Genomic DNA, 14,359 nt, shown 5'->3' on the forward strand with positions numbered 1-14,359 from the left:
CGACGCGCGCGCCGCGCCCGCCGCGATCCGCGAGACGTCGACGACGACCATCATCAACGAGAGCCGCCGCGAGCACGTCGTCGCGACGGCCGCCGCCGCCGTCGTGCTCGTCGCGTCGCTCGCCTTCGTCTACCTCAGCCAGCGGAAGCAGACGGCCGAGCTCGACAAGCAGACGGCCAAGCTCGACGAGCAGGCCGCGACGCTTAGCAAGCTCGAGCGGCGCCTCGACCAGGTCCTCAAGCTCCAGGGCCGGGACGACGCCCCCCCGCGCGGCCTCTGAGCGGGCGCCGCGCGGCGCCCCGGGAACCGGACGCGCCGCGCGCGCCGACCAAGTCCCCGACCCCTCGGTCTCGCCACCGAGTCGCCTCGACGGCGATTCCCGCGCTCGCAGACCCCTCCGCCCCACTCACCTCGCGAATCCCCCCGGCCCTGTCATTCTTCTTCGGTCCGACCGCACCGCTTCGAGAACTCCGACCTCGCCTTGCTTCTTCGACCTACGGGCCCGACCGCGCGCCCCCTCCCCCCGAGAGCCCCGATCCCGGGCGTGCTCTCCGCTCCTCCGCCGGACCGGCCCGTCCAACCTCGGCAATCTTCGCTGACCGCGCGCTCCACCTCCTGGGCGAGCTCCGCGGCCCCTTCTTCACGCCATGTCTGTGCGGCGGCCCCGCGACCGCCAACGACGGCGCGGGCCCGCTCCCCTTCCAATTCATAATCGAATTCACCAGCGCGCACGTCCGACGGGTTCCAGCGCCAGCGCCACCCCCTTCCGAAGACGCGACGTTGGGGAGCCTCGCTACGCCGCCGCGCGCGGGCTCGGGGTCGGGGGACAGGGCGCCGCGGGGCCGCGCCGCGCCGGAGCGGGGTCGGTTCGGGGGGGGCTCCGGGGCGCGGCGGTCGCTCGTTTTTCTATGGACAGGGGGCGGGCCGGCCGCGCCGGGCTCACTCCTCGACGGGCTTGCCGCCGACGATCGTGTGCGCGCACTCCGCGTCGGCCTTGGACTTCTGGGCGGCCATCCAGCCGTCCTTGTTGATGAGCCAGAAGGGGAAGACGAGGAACCAGGCGCCGACGATGGAGCCGAGGGTGACCGGCACGAAGTTGAACCAGAACGCGTTGCCCCAGTTGCAGCGGTCGTCGTAGTACTTGCCGCCGACCATGATGCCCGCGGGGATGAGGAACTCGTTGACGACGAGGTGGTCGAAGCCGGACGAGATGAAGAGCTCGATGGGGAGCCAGATCATGATGAACTTGGAGATGGGCTCCGTCGCGATCATCTGGAGCCAGATCGCGAGGCAGACCATCCAGTTGCAGCCCGCGCCGCGGATGATGGACGTCGTGAAGTGGGCCGTGCACTTGGCGCGGCAGACCTTGACGACCTTGCAGAGGTTGGCCATGCCGTAGTTGGAGCGGCTGCAGAGGTCGCCGTTCATGTCGTCGCGGAAGTCCTGGTTCGTCGCGTAGAAGAGCGTCTGGTCGTTCTCGAGCGAGTTCGTCGGGTCGCTGTACAGGTCGCCGTCGACGACGACGGACTTGATGAGGCCCGTGGACCAGGCGAACATGACGAAGTGGAGCACGGCGCCGAGCAGGTTCGACCACCAGCAGAAGAACCAGTTCCCGAGGAGGCCCTTGATCTGCCGCGGCCGGTCCTCGGGGTCCGCGGCGAGCACGGCGAAGGAGCAGAACATGTAGTTGGCCGTGATGAGCTCCGCGCCCTGGCACATGACGATGAAGGTGAGGCCGAAGGGGATGCCGAAGCCCGCGAAGACGAAGTTGTTGACGCCCGTCGAGCTGCCCCAGCGGCCGCCGACCTGGCAGGACATGAGCACGCCGAAGGACAGCAGGAGGCCCGCCTGCACGGACAGGAGGATCGTCATCATGGGCTTCTTGAGCATGCGCTCGTGGATGGTCTCGCCGACGCAGATGACGAAGCCCATGACCTCGGGCTGCGTGTTGAAGACGCGCTTCACGTTCACGTACTTGTTCTCGTAGGCCACGGGGCGGGGCTGCGTGTGCGCGTTGGAGTGGCAGAGGACATTGTGGGCGACCATGGTGCTCGAGACTATGGCGCGCGGCTGCGAAAAAACTGTGTTGTGGTTGCTGAATAGGGAACCTGTCGACGGGCTTCCTTTGGGCTGCCCCGGGCAGCCCTGTCATCACCTTGCTTCCCTTCAACGTAGCTGTTACATGGCGTACAGCAATTGCGGTGTTTCACTTGGGCAGCCTTCCTTCCGCCCCCTTCATTTTCTTCGTGCGAAATGCTCGCCGCCGCCCTCCGCCGCTCGTCCTGCGTCGCCGCCAGGCCCGCCGCCTGGAAGCCGGCCGCGAGCCGCTTGGCGGCGCGCTCCTTCGCGTCGCCGCCCATCGGCGACCTCGCCGAGCGCCTCATGGCGTCGAAGAAGGCCACGGGCAAGACCTTCGACGAGATCGCCGACGGCCTCGGCTGGACGAACGCGTACACGTGCCAGCTGCTCCTCGGCCAGGCGCAGCTCAAGCCCGAGTCGCGCGCCAAGTTCTCCGCGGCGGTGCCCGGCATCTCGGCCGAGGACCTCGACACGCTCGAGGTCGCGCCCATGCGCGGCTTCGACGCCGAAATCCTCAAGGAGCCCAACGTCTACAGGACCTACGAGGCGATCACGCACTACGGCAACGCCATCAAGCTCTTGGTCAACGAGAAGTTCGGCGACGGCATCATGAGCGCGATCGACTTCTACTTCACCGTCGGCTCGACCGTCGGCAAGCAGGGCGAGCGCCGCGTCGTTTTGACGTTTAACGGCAAGTTCCTCCCGCACATCGAGCAAAACGCCGCGGACAACACGGCGCCGTCGCCGGAGGCCAAGTGAGCGCCGCCGCGCTCGCGCCGCGCCGCGCCCAGCGTAAGAGCTGTCCGGCGCCGGGGATGCCCCGCGTCGTAGCGGACGGAACCGCCCGTCGGCCGGTCGAGCGGCCGATCGAGCGGAGCGTGAGCGGGATCGGGGCGCGCTCGTCGGGCGGGCGCTGCGAGGCCTGCTGCGGCAATTCCCGAGGTTCAACTGCGGGTTGCCGTGGCAAGTTCTAAAGTGCCGTGGCCACGGTTGCCTCGAACAACAAAAATTACTCGAGCTGCCCAAAACGATGGCGTCTGCTGCCCCGCCCGCGCCCGACGTCCCCGCCGCGAAGGCGGCCTTCGTCAAGTGGATGAAGGTGCAGACGGGCTGCGCGGCGATCAGCGCCTACTTCCTCCTCTACATGCAGCCCGTCGCCCTCGAGCCCCTCGCCTGCCTCTGCCTGCTCGCGGCCTCGGCCATCACCGCCGCCGCGGGCCACCACACGGCGCGCTGCGGCGACGACGCGCTGTCGACCATGTACCAGCTCTACGCGCTCTGCTGCACGGTCCTCATCTTCGTGCTCACCTACGCGGTCATGATGCCGTGCTTCAAGGCCTTTGTGGACCACCGCCCGCGGCGCCGCGTCCCCGCGCGCCGCGCGCGGCCGCGAGACCCCCCCCCCGCGCAGACAACGGCGGCTGGGTGCTCAGCGACAACTACGTCATGGCGACCTTCGTCTGCGTGGTCTACGGGATGGTCTCCGTCAAGGCGACGACGGCCGTCAACTCCTACGGCGAGGCCGTCCACCCGCTCCTGGACCCGGCGAAGGCCAAGGCGAAGGCGGCCTAAGGGGCCCTAGGGCGCGCGCTTCGCGGCCCGGGACTTGAAGGAGAGGAAGATGGTCCAGACGAAGGACGCGCCGTTGACGAAGACGGGGATGTAGTCCACGGGGAGGCACGCGTAGGAGACGAGGTCGACGAAGGGCCAGAAGCCGAGCCCCGCGGCCTGGACGCCCAGCAGATCGCTCCGAATCTTCCCCGGCAGCGCCTTGAGGCCCTCCGGCGACTGGAGGCACCTGCAAACGACAAAAACTTCACAAACCTCTCGAGCTCGGTCGCGTCGAAGTCGTGTCGGCTGATTTTTGGACGGATCGTTTTCTCTCGGCGAGTTCTTTTTAGATAGTGTGAAAAAGACTATGTCAAAACCGTACATGCATATTGAAGTCGTGTTGACTATTTTTGTTTCCCGCCCGGGGACGCGCGCGGACGCGAAGAAGACGCACGTCACCAGCGGACCGAAGATGAGCTGGCCGAGGAGCGCCTTCGTCAGGATCGCCCGCAGGTCGTTGGCGGGGATGGCCTTCGTGATCGCGCCGTACCAGACGTGCGCCGCCGGCGCGAAGTAGAACCCGCCGATGGCCGTCGTCACCGCGAGCCGCGTCCGGTCGAGCGCCGGCGCGCGCTCCAGGGCCTGCGCGCTGGCGTCGCTCGCGCCGAAGATGGCCGCGGACGTGCCCATCTTCGTCAGCAGCGGCCGCGCGGCCATGCTGTCGGCGTATTTCGCGCCGAGCGCCGCGACGGCGCCGGGCACCTCGAAGCAGCGCGACGGCGCCACGAGGGCGGTGGCGAGCAGCGCCGCGAGCGGGCGCATCATGGTACAGTCGTGCAACGCGCGAGGTGGAGACGGATTGCAGTCGTGCAACGCGCGAGGTGGCGTAGCGGCGCTGGGCTAAACGCACGTCGAGCACGCACCAGAATGCGTCGAGATTGAGGTTCGCTGAGTTTTGGCCGTCAACGAGCCTTCAACGTGAACTTCAATACAGCCTCGCGATCGAGGCGCACGAGTTACCTCTCTCTGGTCGCGGACAAGGCGCGGGCGCATGGGCTCTCCGGGAGCGCATGGGCCCGCGGCGCGGCGCGGCGGGGGCGGGCGGCCGGGCGCGCGGCCGGCGGGTCGGGCGGCGCTCACGGCTCGGGGTTGTACTTGCCGAAGGGGCGGCCGGGCATGCCGAAGGACGACGCGAAGCCCTTGACCTTCTCGCGGAGCGCGTCGACCTCCGCGTTGCCCACGAGGGCCTTGGAGAAGTCGACGAGCTTCTTCGAGGGCGCGGCGGCCTGGATCTTGAGCGCGAGCTGGACGGCCTCGTGGAGGAGGTCCGCGACGGCCTCGAAGTCCTTCTCGACGAGGCCCCGCGTCGTCATGGCCGGCGCGCCGATGCGGACGCCGCCGGGCGAGAGCGCGGAGACGTCGCCGGGCACCGCGTTCTTGTTGAGCGTGATCTGGACGACGTCGCAGATCTTCTCGACCTTGGAGCCCGTGATGCCCGCGGGGCGCAGGTCCCAGAGGAGCAGGTGGTTGTCCGTGCCGCCCGTCGCGAGCGCGTAGCCGTACTGGTCCACGAGCTTGGCGGCCATGGCCTTGATGTTCTTCTTCACCTGCTGCACGTAGCCCTTGAACTCGGGCTTCGTCGTCTCCTTGAGCTGGACGGCGACGCCGGCGATCTGGTGCTCGTGGGGCCCGCCCTGGAGGGCCGGGAAGACGGCGTTGTTGATCTTGTCCTCGAAGCCGCGCGCGTCCTTCTTGAAGAAGATGATGCCCGACCGCGGGCCGCGGAGCGACTTGTGCGTCGTCGTCGTGACGATGTCGCAGTACTTGAAGGGGTCGTTGGCCTCCTGCGTCGCGACGAGGCCCGAGATGTGGGCCATGTCCATCATGAGCAGCGACCCGTTCGCGTCGGCGATCTCGCGGAACTTGGCGTAGTCCCAGTCGCGCGGGTAGGCCGAGCCGCCGCAGACGATGAGCGCGGGCTTGAAGATGGCCGCCATCTTCGCGAGCTCGTCGAAGTCGACGAGGCCCGTCGTCTGGTGCACCTTGTAGGGCAGGCTCTCGAAGTAGACGGACGTCGCGCTCACGGGCTTGCGGCTCATCGTCTTCTTGTCGAGGGTGTAGAAGCCGTGCGTGAGGTGGCCGCCGCTGGGCAGGTCGAGGCCCATGATGCGGTCGTGGGGCTGGAGCAGGCCCGTGTAGACGGCGAAGTTCGCCGGCGACCCCGAGTAGGGCTGCACGTTCACGCCCCACTCGTCGGTCTTGAGGCGGTAGGCCTCGAGGGCGCGCGCCTTGCACATGTTCTCGATCTGGTCGATGATCTCGTTGCCGCCGTAGTAGCGCTTGCCCGGGAGGCCCTCGGCGTACTTGTTCGTGAGGCACCTGCGCGTCGCGCGGCGTCGGCGCGCGCGCGCGCGGAGCCCGCGCCCCAGGCGCCGGGCGACGCGCGAGCCGAGGCAGTCCATGATGGCGCGGGACGCGAAGTTCTCCGACGCGATGAGCTCGATGGACGTGAACTGCGCGGGGCGCGCGGGTGGCCGGCGGCGCGCGCGGCGTATTTTTGCACACCTGGCGGCGCTTCTCCTGCTCGATGAGCTCGTACATCTCGGTGTCGACCTCCTCCAGCGTCTTGAGGCCCGGATGCGACTTGATGGCCATGGCGGACATGTTTGCAAAGACGGAGGTCTTGAACAAGCAGCGCGAGCTGATGGACGAGGGAAGGACGTGTTGTCGCGACGCAGGGCTGCTGGCTGGGGAATCGGCGATTCGCCGATTGGCTCGGACAATCCGCCACAAGGAGCCAATGTTGAAGTGCGCCGCCGCACAAGTACTTGCCCACACTTTTAGAATGCCTTTATAGGACGCCGCCCCCGGGGTCCCTCCTCAGGCCGCGAGGTCCGCGAGGACGCGCGCGGCGGCGGTCTCGCCGGCCTGGCAGGCCTGCTCGAGGAGGCCCATGCCCGGGACCGCGTGCGCGCCCGCGAAGTAGAAGCCGCCGACGCCCTGGAGCTCCGCGACGCGCGCCTGGATCTTCGGCGTCTCGGGCCAGGACTGGACGACGCGGGGCAGGCGGAGGTCCGGCGAGAGGCGGCGGTCGGCCTCCGGCTCGACGTGCGGGTTCCACGTCTGGAAGACGTCGCCGTCGAACGCGTGCTCCGGGTAGTAGCGGTTGAGCCACACCGTCAACATGGCCGCGCCGCCGTCGCCGTCGCCGCCCGTCACGTTGAGCGCGCGCCAGTCGCGCCGGTCCGCCGGCATGAGCCGCGCGTCGGCGTGGAGCACGATGCGGTTCGTCTCCGACGCAAAGCCCGCGAAGAGATCGCGGTCTTCCGACGGCAGCACGGCGTCGACGTCGAGGGCCGCGGCGAGCGCGCCCGGCGGCACGGCTAGGACGACGGCGTCGAAGGGCCCGCGGCCGCCGACCGCGCGGTCCGGGCCGACGTTGCGGACGTCGGCGCCGAGCGCGAGCGTCGACCCGTGCGCGAGCGCGGCCTCGAGCGCCGCGACCGACGGCCGCACGCGGACGACGTCCCGCGAGCCGCGCGCGAGGAGGCAGCCCGCGAGGCCCAGCCCGAGGCCCCGCGCGTACGCGAGGATGGGACCCGCGGGGAAGCGTTCGAGCGTCCGTTTCGAGCAGGACAGCACCCAGGAGAGCTGGCCGTCCAAGGCCCGCACGCACGCGTTCGACGCCGCGTCCAGGCCCCGGTCCGCCTTCCAGGCCCCCCAGGATCGCGCGCCGTCGCCGTCGCGCGCGTCCCGGAGCGCCGCGTCCAAAGACCGCGCGGGCGCCCAGCGCCCCCGCAGCTCGAGGAAGTTCGCGACGCGCGACGCCGAGTAGCGCAGGTGCGCCGCTTTGCCAAAGTCGGCGAAGGAGCAGTCGACCGTCGCGCGCGTCGTGGGGACGCCGAGCGCCGCGCAGACCTTTTCGAGCGAGTCGTAGTAGCCCTGGCCGATCATGCGCAGGGGCACGTCGACGACGCCCCCGGCCATGGCCACGCTCTGGCTCGCGAAGCCCACGTGCGCCGCCCGTTCGAAGACCGTGACGTCGCACGTCGCGGAGAGCGCCCGCGCGCAGACGAGGCCCGAGAGGCCCGCGCCGACGACGGCGACGCGGGGCCCCCGCGGCTTCCCCGCGGCGACCGTCGCGCGGACGACGACGTAGTCCAGCGGCAGCGCGCCGAGGAACGGCCAGCGGTCGAGGACGCGCGGGACCGTCTCGACGGCGACGTCCGAAAAGCCCGCGGCGGCGACGGCGGCCGCGAGCGCGCGCCGCGACCGCCGGGGGTGGACGTCGCAGGCCCAGAGCAGGAGCCGGTCGCGGAAGGACAGGGCCGCGCCCTCGCGGACGCAGACGTGGCTGCACGCGAAGACGCCGCCGGCGAAGAGGACATCGGCGGCGCCCGCGAGGAACCGCGCCTCCTCGGCCGCGCCGAAGTGGTAGGCCGCGTCGACGGCGAGGACGGCGTCGTAGAAGCGCCGCGGCGACTCCAGCGCGGCGACGTCGCCCGCGGCGCCCCGGCGCAGCGCGACCGTCCGCGTCCGCGCCGCGGCGACGTCGGCGTCTGTTATCCCCGCGTCGACGCCCGTCACGCACGACGCCGCCTCCGCGAGGCACGCCAGCTCCGCCCCGCGGCCGCAGCCGACGCTGAGCACGCGGCTCCGCGGTGGCACGTCCCGCGCGACGAGGCGGCAGAGCGCTTCGCAGGCGGCGGCGTAGTCGCCGCCGCCGTCGCCGCAGCCGAGATTCGTCCAGCCGCCGCCGGACGACGCGTCGGCGATCCAGCGCTGGAGGCGCGTGACGATGGCGCGCTTCCGGGTGACGAGGACGTAGGCGCCGACGGCGACGACCGCGGCGGCGCCGCGGCGCGCCGAGGCCATAATCGAGCCGGCAAAGTGGAATTTCCTGAATTTGCCACTTCAAGCGAGAGGTTCAAGCATAGGTTGAAGACAAGTTACGGCGGCGGCACGAAGGGAGGAGGGGGCGCACCGGCGGGCGTCCTACATGACGGTGCAGGAGGACGGGGCGACGGAGCAGATGCCGAGGGCCGCGAGCGCGTCGTCGCCGTCGTCGTCGCACTCGCGGCCCCGCGGCGGCTCGGGCGCGAGGACGCCGGCGCCGTGGTCGTAGTTGGCGTCGGCGTAGGCGCAGGTCGCCGTCGCCGGCGCGCACTCGTGGGACACGGCCGTGACGCCGCAGACGAACGCGCAGTCGGCCTCGGCGGCGTCGCCGCGGCGCGTGACCTCCGCGAGGCGCGCGTGGGCCTTGCGCATGCGGGACCGCGCCTCGAGGAGGGACTCGGGCGTCGTCGCGCTCGCGATGTCGTAGACGGGGCTCGCGGGGCGGCCGCGGGCCGCCGCGGGCGGCGGCGCGGCCGCGGGCGGCGGCGCGGCCGCGCCGCGCGCGGCCGCGGCGCAGACCTTGCGGCGCGCGATGGGCCCGCTCAGCGTCTGGCGCCGCGCCTTGGCTTCGTCGGCGCGTCGTCGAAGGCGCGGTCGCAGCGGTCGAGCACGCGGCCCGCGGCGTCGTCGCCCCAGGACGGCGGAACGTTCTCGTCGTCCGCGCTCGACTCCGAGCTCGCGCTGCCGCCGCTGCTCCGGCGGCGCTCGGGCGACGCCCCGCCGAGGGACGCGCCGATGGCGTCGAGGTCCGCCTCCATCTTGCGCAGCGCCGCCTCGGCGGCGTCGAGCTGCGCGCGCGTCGCCGGCGCCGGCTCGTCGGCGTCGCGGCGCTCGGCGCCGAGGGCCTCGTCCTCGGGGATCGCCGCGGGGAGCGCGAGCGACGGCGCCCAGCGCCGGCTCATGGCGCGAGCGGAAACGTGCGCGCGGGGCGAGGCTGCGGTGCCAAACCGCGTGGGGATTGCCACAAAAAGCAACCGGCGCAAGCTAGAAAGCGGCCGGCGTTGACGTCAACCGATGCGGATACGAAGATGATACGAACGCCGCGACGGCACCAGCCACCCATCCTCGATGCGGTGCCGATGAGCGGGGAAGCCAGTGTCGGCAGCCCGAGTCCCACGCCCGCCCCGCCGAAGGCCGCGCCCGTCGACCTCGCGTCGTCCCCCCTCTTCTTTCTTTGCTGCGCGGACCCGGAGGCCACGGCGCCGCCGTCGAGCAGCGAGAACATCAACTTTAACAAGTACGCCTCCGACGACGAGGACGACGACGGCGACGCGACCTAGCCGAGCATGTTCAGCTGCGGCCCCCTCGTCGACTGCGCGTCCCGCCCGCGTCCCCCGCAAACGCGCGCGACGAGACCCCGCCGGTGCCTCTCCACAGGCGGGCTGCCCCTCGAGTGCGCGCACCTCGGCATCGTCGAGGAGGAGGACCCCCACGAGGCGCTGCGGGCCTACGCGCGGCTCTACCTCGGCGCGCCGCCCCTCGCGAGCGACGACATCCTCGAGGCCGCGGGGCCCATCTCCACGGCCGACGACTTTCGCAAAGCGTTTCGGAAGGTGCTGCAGCGCCGCGGCTGGCCCGTGCGCAAGTGCGCCAACGGCCGCGCGCTGCGGCGCTGCTTCATGATCAACGCGTCCGGCGAGCTGACCTGGGGCTCGAAGAAGGAGGGCAAGGCCGACAAGCGCGTCCCGCCCGCGCCCCCCCGTTTCCGCGCGCGGCCGCGACGCGCGCGCGCCCCCAGGTCCGTGCCCGTGTCCGAGATCACGCGCGTCACGCGCGAGGCCTTCGACGACGGCCCGCCGGACGCGAACCCGAACCACATGCTCGTCATCATCATCGCGGGCCAGTACGGCCTCAAGATTCTGTGCGAGTCCGAGGCCGACGCGTGCGTCCTCTGGCAGGGCTTCTCCGACTTCATCCCCGTCGGCCCCAAGCCCATCTAGACGCGCGGAAACCGCGTTCGGTATAAGGCGCGCGCGTGCGCCTAGAGCGCGCCGCCCGTCCGGAAGTCCGCGGCCGCTGCGCGGAGCGCGGACGCCGAGTCCTCCATGGACTTCCGGGACGCGTGGAGCTGCTTCCGGAGCTCCGTGAGGGACGTGCCCTCCTCGAAGTTGCGCACGAGGGCGTCGACCTCGCCCGGCGCGACGCGCCGCGGGTCGCGCGCGGCCTTGGCGGACGACGCGGAGAACTCGGCCTTTTGCGGCCTGTGCCGAAACCAACCACTGGTTTGGGTGGTCCTGACCAAACTTGAGAATTCTCTAGCTCGGTCAAATCGAAGTCGATTCGGCTGATTTTTGGACGGATCGATCGCTCTCGTCGAGTTCTCGAAGCCCAGCCGAAGAACTTGTGTCAAAACATTCGAATACGCTCATATTGAAGTCGGGTTGAAGATTTGGTTTCGGCACAGTCTGCGGCTTCCGGTCCCGGCGGCCCCGGGGCGCGACGCCGTAGGTCGCGGAGACGTCGTCGCTGCTGCGCGCGGGGGCGAGCTTGCTCCGCCGCGCGTCCCGGCGCCGCTCCTGCTTCTCCCGCGGGGCCTCGGACCGGCGCCGCGGCGCGCCGCGGGGGTCGCCGCCGCCGCCGCCGCCGGCGAGGTCGCGCGCGGCGAGGCCCTCGCAGAACTGGAGCGCCTCGGCGACCTTGGCGACGTCGACGTGGTCGCCGTCGTCGCCCCGGGGCCGCCGCTGCGGCTTCGCGGCCGGGGCCGCGCCGGGGACCTTGCCCCGCCGGAGGTCGCTCCGCTGCTTCCGAAGCACCGGTAGGCTCTGCCCCCCGGGCGGGGGGCCCTTGCAGAAGTGGCGCAGCGTCGGCGCGGGCTTCGCGAGGAAGCCCTCGACGCCCTTGTAGAAGTCCTCGCCCATGGTCGGCGACTCGGAGACGTCGTCGTCGTCGCAGACGCCGCCGTCGCGGCCCGCGCTCTCGAGGAGGCCCGCGGCCGACGACGACGCGCCGAAGAGGCCCCCCTCCTCGAAGGTCGCCGAATTCCGCGAGTCGGACCGCCGGCTGCTCGACGCGCTGTCGCTCCGCACGGGCGGCAGCAGCTCGCTCATGGCCGACGACGCGGGGCGCGGCAACGGGGCAGCCGTCAACGCGCCTCGGATGATTTCGGCACGTTTTACCCTGCCCACGCCACTGGAAAATCGACGATTTTGGGCACCTCGACCGCGGACCCCCTGCTTGTCTCATCGTGATGGACGTTTATCTGGGGCTCCGGAACCGCAGCCGATCATGCTAGGTCATCGATTGGCACAAGTTATGGCCGAAAATGTCGGTTTTTGGAGATTTCCGGCGTGCGCGAGCGCCACGTACGCGTGTCCACCCGACGGCGGCGGGTGCCACGCACGTCCGTGCTAGCCCAGGGAGTCCGCACGGTCCCCAGGCGGTCGCGCGGGGCGCCGAAGCGAGTATATACGGCCGTATACGACGCGTTTGTACTGGTTTAGTACGGCTAGGGTGTACTGGCGAGGCACCAACGGCAGGAAAACAGGCGCGCAGAGCACCGTTTCGACGGCCGAGCGTCTTCTGGAGTCGAGACAAGATGTCTCGACGCAACGACAGCGCCAGTCCGCGTTCGTGGGCGCGTCGTCGCTGTAGACCGTGTTGGTGTCGTTTTCGAGGCGCTGGCAGGAGGCGCCCAAGCTGTAGCTGTCGAGTACCGCGTTCACCTGACGCGCGGGCCAGCGGAGCCCCGGTGATCGGTCGTGAGAGGGCATCGGAACCGCTCTGGACGTCCAGGGGCGTCGCGGCGCCGCACACTGGCTCGTTTTGACCGCCGCCAATCGATGAGAATCGAGGAATCGAGGCCGTAAGGTGGTCCGACGGTACATCTGGCCGTGTTTCGCGAGACATGTTCTTCGTAGTAACCCTCTCCGCAACTCCTCCGGAGAAACACGGCCAGCGAGGTCCGGAACACGTCCAACACGCGCCAGCCGTCTCGAGAGAACGCTCCGACGAGGCCGTTGCGTTTTCGACGACGCCCGGACCGTTTCGCGCGCGGTGTCTTCGCAGTGGCCTGGCCACGGACGGTCCCGAGGCACATGCGGGAGCGCGCGGCCCCACTCCCCGGGGGCGCCGCGCGCGCGAAGTCGCGGCGGCCGCTCTCCGAGCCGAGCGCCTCAGCTCCCAAAAGCCGGGGTCCCGCCTCGCAGTGGCGGTTTTTGCGATGGCCCGTGCGCGCGAACGCGGCCGTCCCTATTTGGGAAACTTTGCAGGCCGCGAGAGGACCCTACTGAGAGTGCGTGTGCAGCGTATCGAGGCGCGGGAACCCGAACGCGTCGCGAAACCAGCCCGTGCGCTCCGCAGTGCAAACCAGTGGAGGTCGGTCGACGGGACCGCCTTCCGCGCCGCGCGCGACTACGGCGGCTGCTGCGAGCGCTTCGGAGGGTCCACGAAGGTACTGCGGACGGGGCGCGACGTCGAACATCGTCCCGACGCACGTATTTCGACCGCGGACTGGCGCTCAAAGCGCGCAGCGAGACGCTGGCGGGCGAGTTCGCATCGATGACGGCGGTTCCAACGATCTCTGGCTGCTGCGGAGGCCGCCCTTGACTACCACAACACCTGCGACGCGAAGCGCACGACCCTGGGACCCGTCGACGTCCCGCGACACGCCGACGGTTTCGGGGTCGTTTTCGGTGCCCGAGACGCGTTTTTTTCGCCGACGAGAAAACGCTGCCGTCGCGCGGTCTTTTTGGCCAGACCGTCGCGTATGGTCATGGCGACGTGCGCGCGGCCCTTTAGAGCGCCGAAAATGACTCGTATGTCGTCGCGTAAGGGTCGGTTTTGGGCTGGATTTCCTCTAGGGATCGGACGAACGCCATCCGATCGCTGCAACACCCTCACCGTTGGGCGTGAGAGTTTGCTGGGGCCTTCCTTAGACGTACCCGCCGGTACTGACCGTTTTTCCGAAATAGGGACGACCGCGTTCGCGCGCACGGGCCGACGCCGGGAGGCGGGACCCCGGATTCCCAAAGGGCAAGGTCGACCGCGTGGGCAGGGTAAACGTTGGCGGCATCGACGGCCAAACACAATCACCGCGCGGCCGGCATCGATCGGGCTTATCCCACATTGCCGACGCGCCCCCGCGCCGCCGCCTCGCCGCGATGCCTCAGACCGTGGTCTTCGACGCGACGATGCCCTGCGGCGGCTGCTCCGGCGCGTGCACGCGCATCCTCAACAAGTGCGAGGGCGTCACGTCCGTCGACGCGAACCTCGAGACGCAGAAGATCACGGTCGTCGCCGAGGACTCCGTCGACCCCCAGATGCTCCTCGGCAAGCTCCAGGGCGCGCCGCCGCCGCGTCCGCGATCGGGGGGCGGGAGGGCGCCGCGCGGCCGCGCGGCCGCCGCGCGCGACGCGCGACCGCCGCGCCGCCGCAGGCTGGGCCGAGAAGGCGGGCAAGACCGTCTCGCTCGCCGCGTAGGCGCCCGCGCGCCGCGCGAGCGACGCGGGCCGCGGGGGGGGGGGCGACGTTCGCGGCCGGCGCCGCGCGCGCGCGGTAAGCGTTCGCCCGGCGGCCCCGCGACCCCGGGGAGCACTGCCGAGCGGCCCCCCGGGTCGGAGGAGCGGCCGGCCGCGGCGAGGTGGGGAGCGGGGGCTGGGACGCGCGGCGCGCGGCTCCGCGGTGCTCGCGCGCGGCCCGCGCGCCCGCGCGTCGGACGCGCGCGCGGACCCGTCGTCGGGCCCGGGGGCCGACCCGATCGCCGCCGGTGTGCGCGCGGCGACGTCGGGAGGCACGGTGGAACCGCCGCGCGTGTCCGTGGACGCGTTCTGCAACGTCGGCCGCACGCACCTAAAGGTGCCGTTCTCTGGGCCCTGGGAATTAATTCATTCGCACG

At 70.7% G+C, this 14,359-nt stretch overlaps 5 protein-coding genes across 5 annotated transcripts; 1 reads left to right on the top strand and 4 right to left on the bottom strand.

The window, feature by feature from the left end:
• Positions 1 to 2,382: 2,382 nt before the first annotated feature.
• Positions 2,383 to 2,838, top strand: CYN2;1 (hypothetical protein; the record flags this gene model as incomplete). Its single annotated transcript, XM_009038397.1, has 1 exon — positions 2,383 to 2,838. One exon carries the CDS (start codon positions 2,383 to 2,385, stop codon positions 2,836 to 2,838), a length of 456 nt encoding a protein of 151 aa, XP_009036645.1.
• Positions 2,839 to 3,672: 834 nt separating this feature from the next.
• On the bottom strand, positions 3,673 to 4,359 carry AURANDRAFT_5477 (hypothetical protein; the record flags this gene model as incomplete). The annotated part of the gene is made up of 2 exons (XM_009038200.1): positions 3,673 to 3,849; positions 4,036 to 4,359. Coding segments are annotated over 2 exons (501 nt in total), but the record flags the coding sequence as incomplete, so codon positions are not given.
• A 274-nt stretch (positions 4,360 to 4,633) lies between these two features.
• GLYM2 (hypothetical protein) lies at positions 4,634 to 6,379 on the bottom strand (the record flags this gene model as incomplete). The annotated part of the gene is made up of 3 exons (XM_009038415.1): positions 4,634 to 6,009; positions 6,076 to 6,143; positions 6,196 to 6,379. 3 exons carry the CDS (start codon positions 6,292 to 6,294, stop codon positions 4,767 to 4,769), a joined length of 1,410 nt encoding a protein of 469 aa, XP_009036663.1.
• A 131-nt stretch (positions 6,380 to 6,510) lies between these two features.
• Positions 6,511 to 9,428, bottom strand: AURANDRAFT_64061 (hypothetical protein; the record flags this gene model as incomplete). The annotated part of the gene is made up of 3 exons (XM_009038414.1): positions 6,511 to 8,530; positions 8,648 to 9,087; positions 9,174 to 9,428. The coding sequence occupies 3 exons, from the start codon at positions 9,426 to 9,428 to the stop codon at positions 6,511 to 6,513; spliced, it is 2,715 nt and encodes a 904-aa protein (XP_009036662.1).
• A 1,079-nt stretch (positions 9,429 to 10,507) lies between these two features.
• AURANDRAFT_64062 (hypothetical protein) lies at positions 10,508 to 11,573 on the bottom strand (the record flags this gene model as incomplete). Its single annotated transcript, XM_009038413.1, has 2 exons — positions 10,508 to 10,727; positions 11,068 to 11,573. The coding sequence occupies 2 exons, from the start codon at positions 11,571 to 11,573 to the stop codon at positions 10,508 to 10,510; spliced, it is 726 nt and encodes a 241-aa protein (XP_009036661.1).
• Between the last annotated feature and the right edge of the window lie 2,786 nt (positions 11,574 to 14,359).

This window comes from Aureococcus anophagefferens, assembly GCF_000186865.1.
Source record: "Aureococcus anophagefferens unplaced genomic scaffold AURANscaffold_8, whole genome shotgun sequence".
Lineage (NCBI taxonomy): Eukaryota > Pelagophyceae > Pelagomonadales > Pelagomonadaceae > Aureococcus > Aureococcus anophagefferens.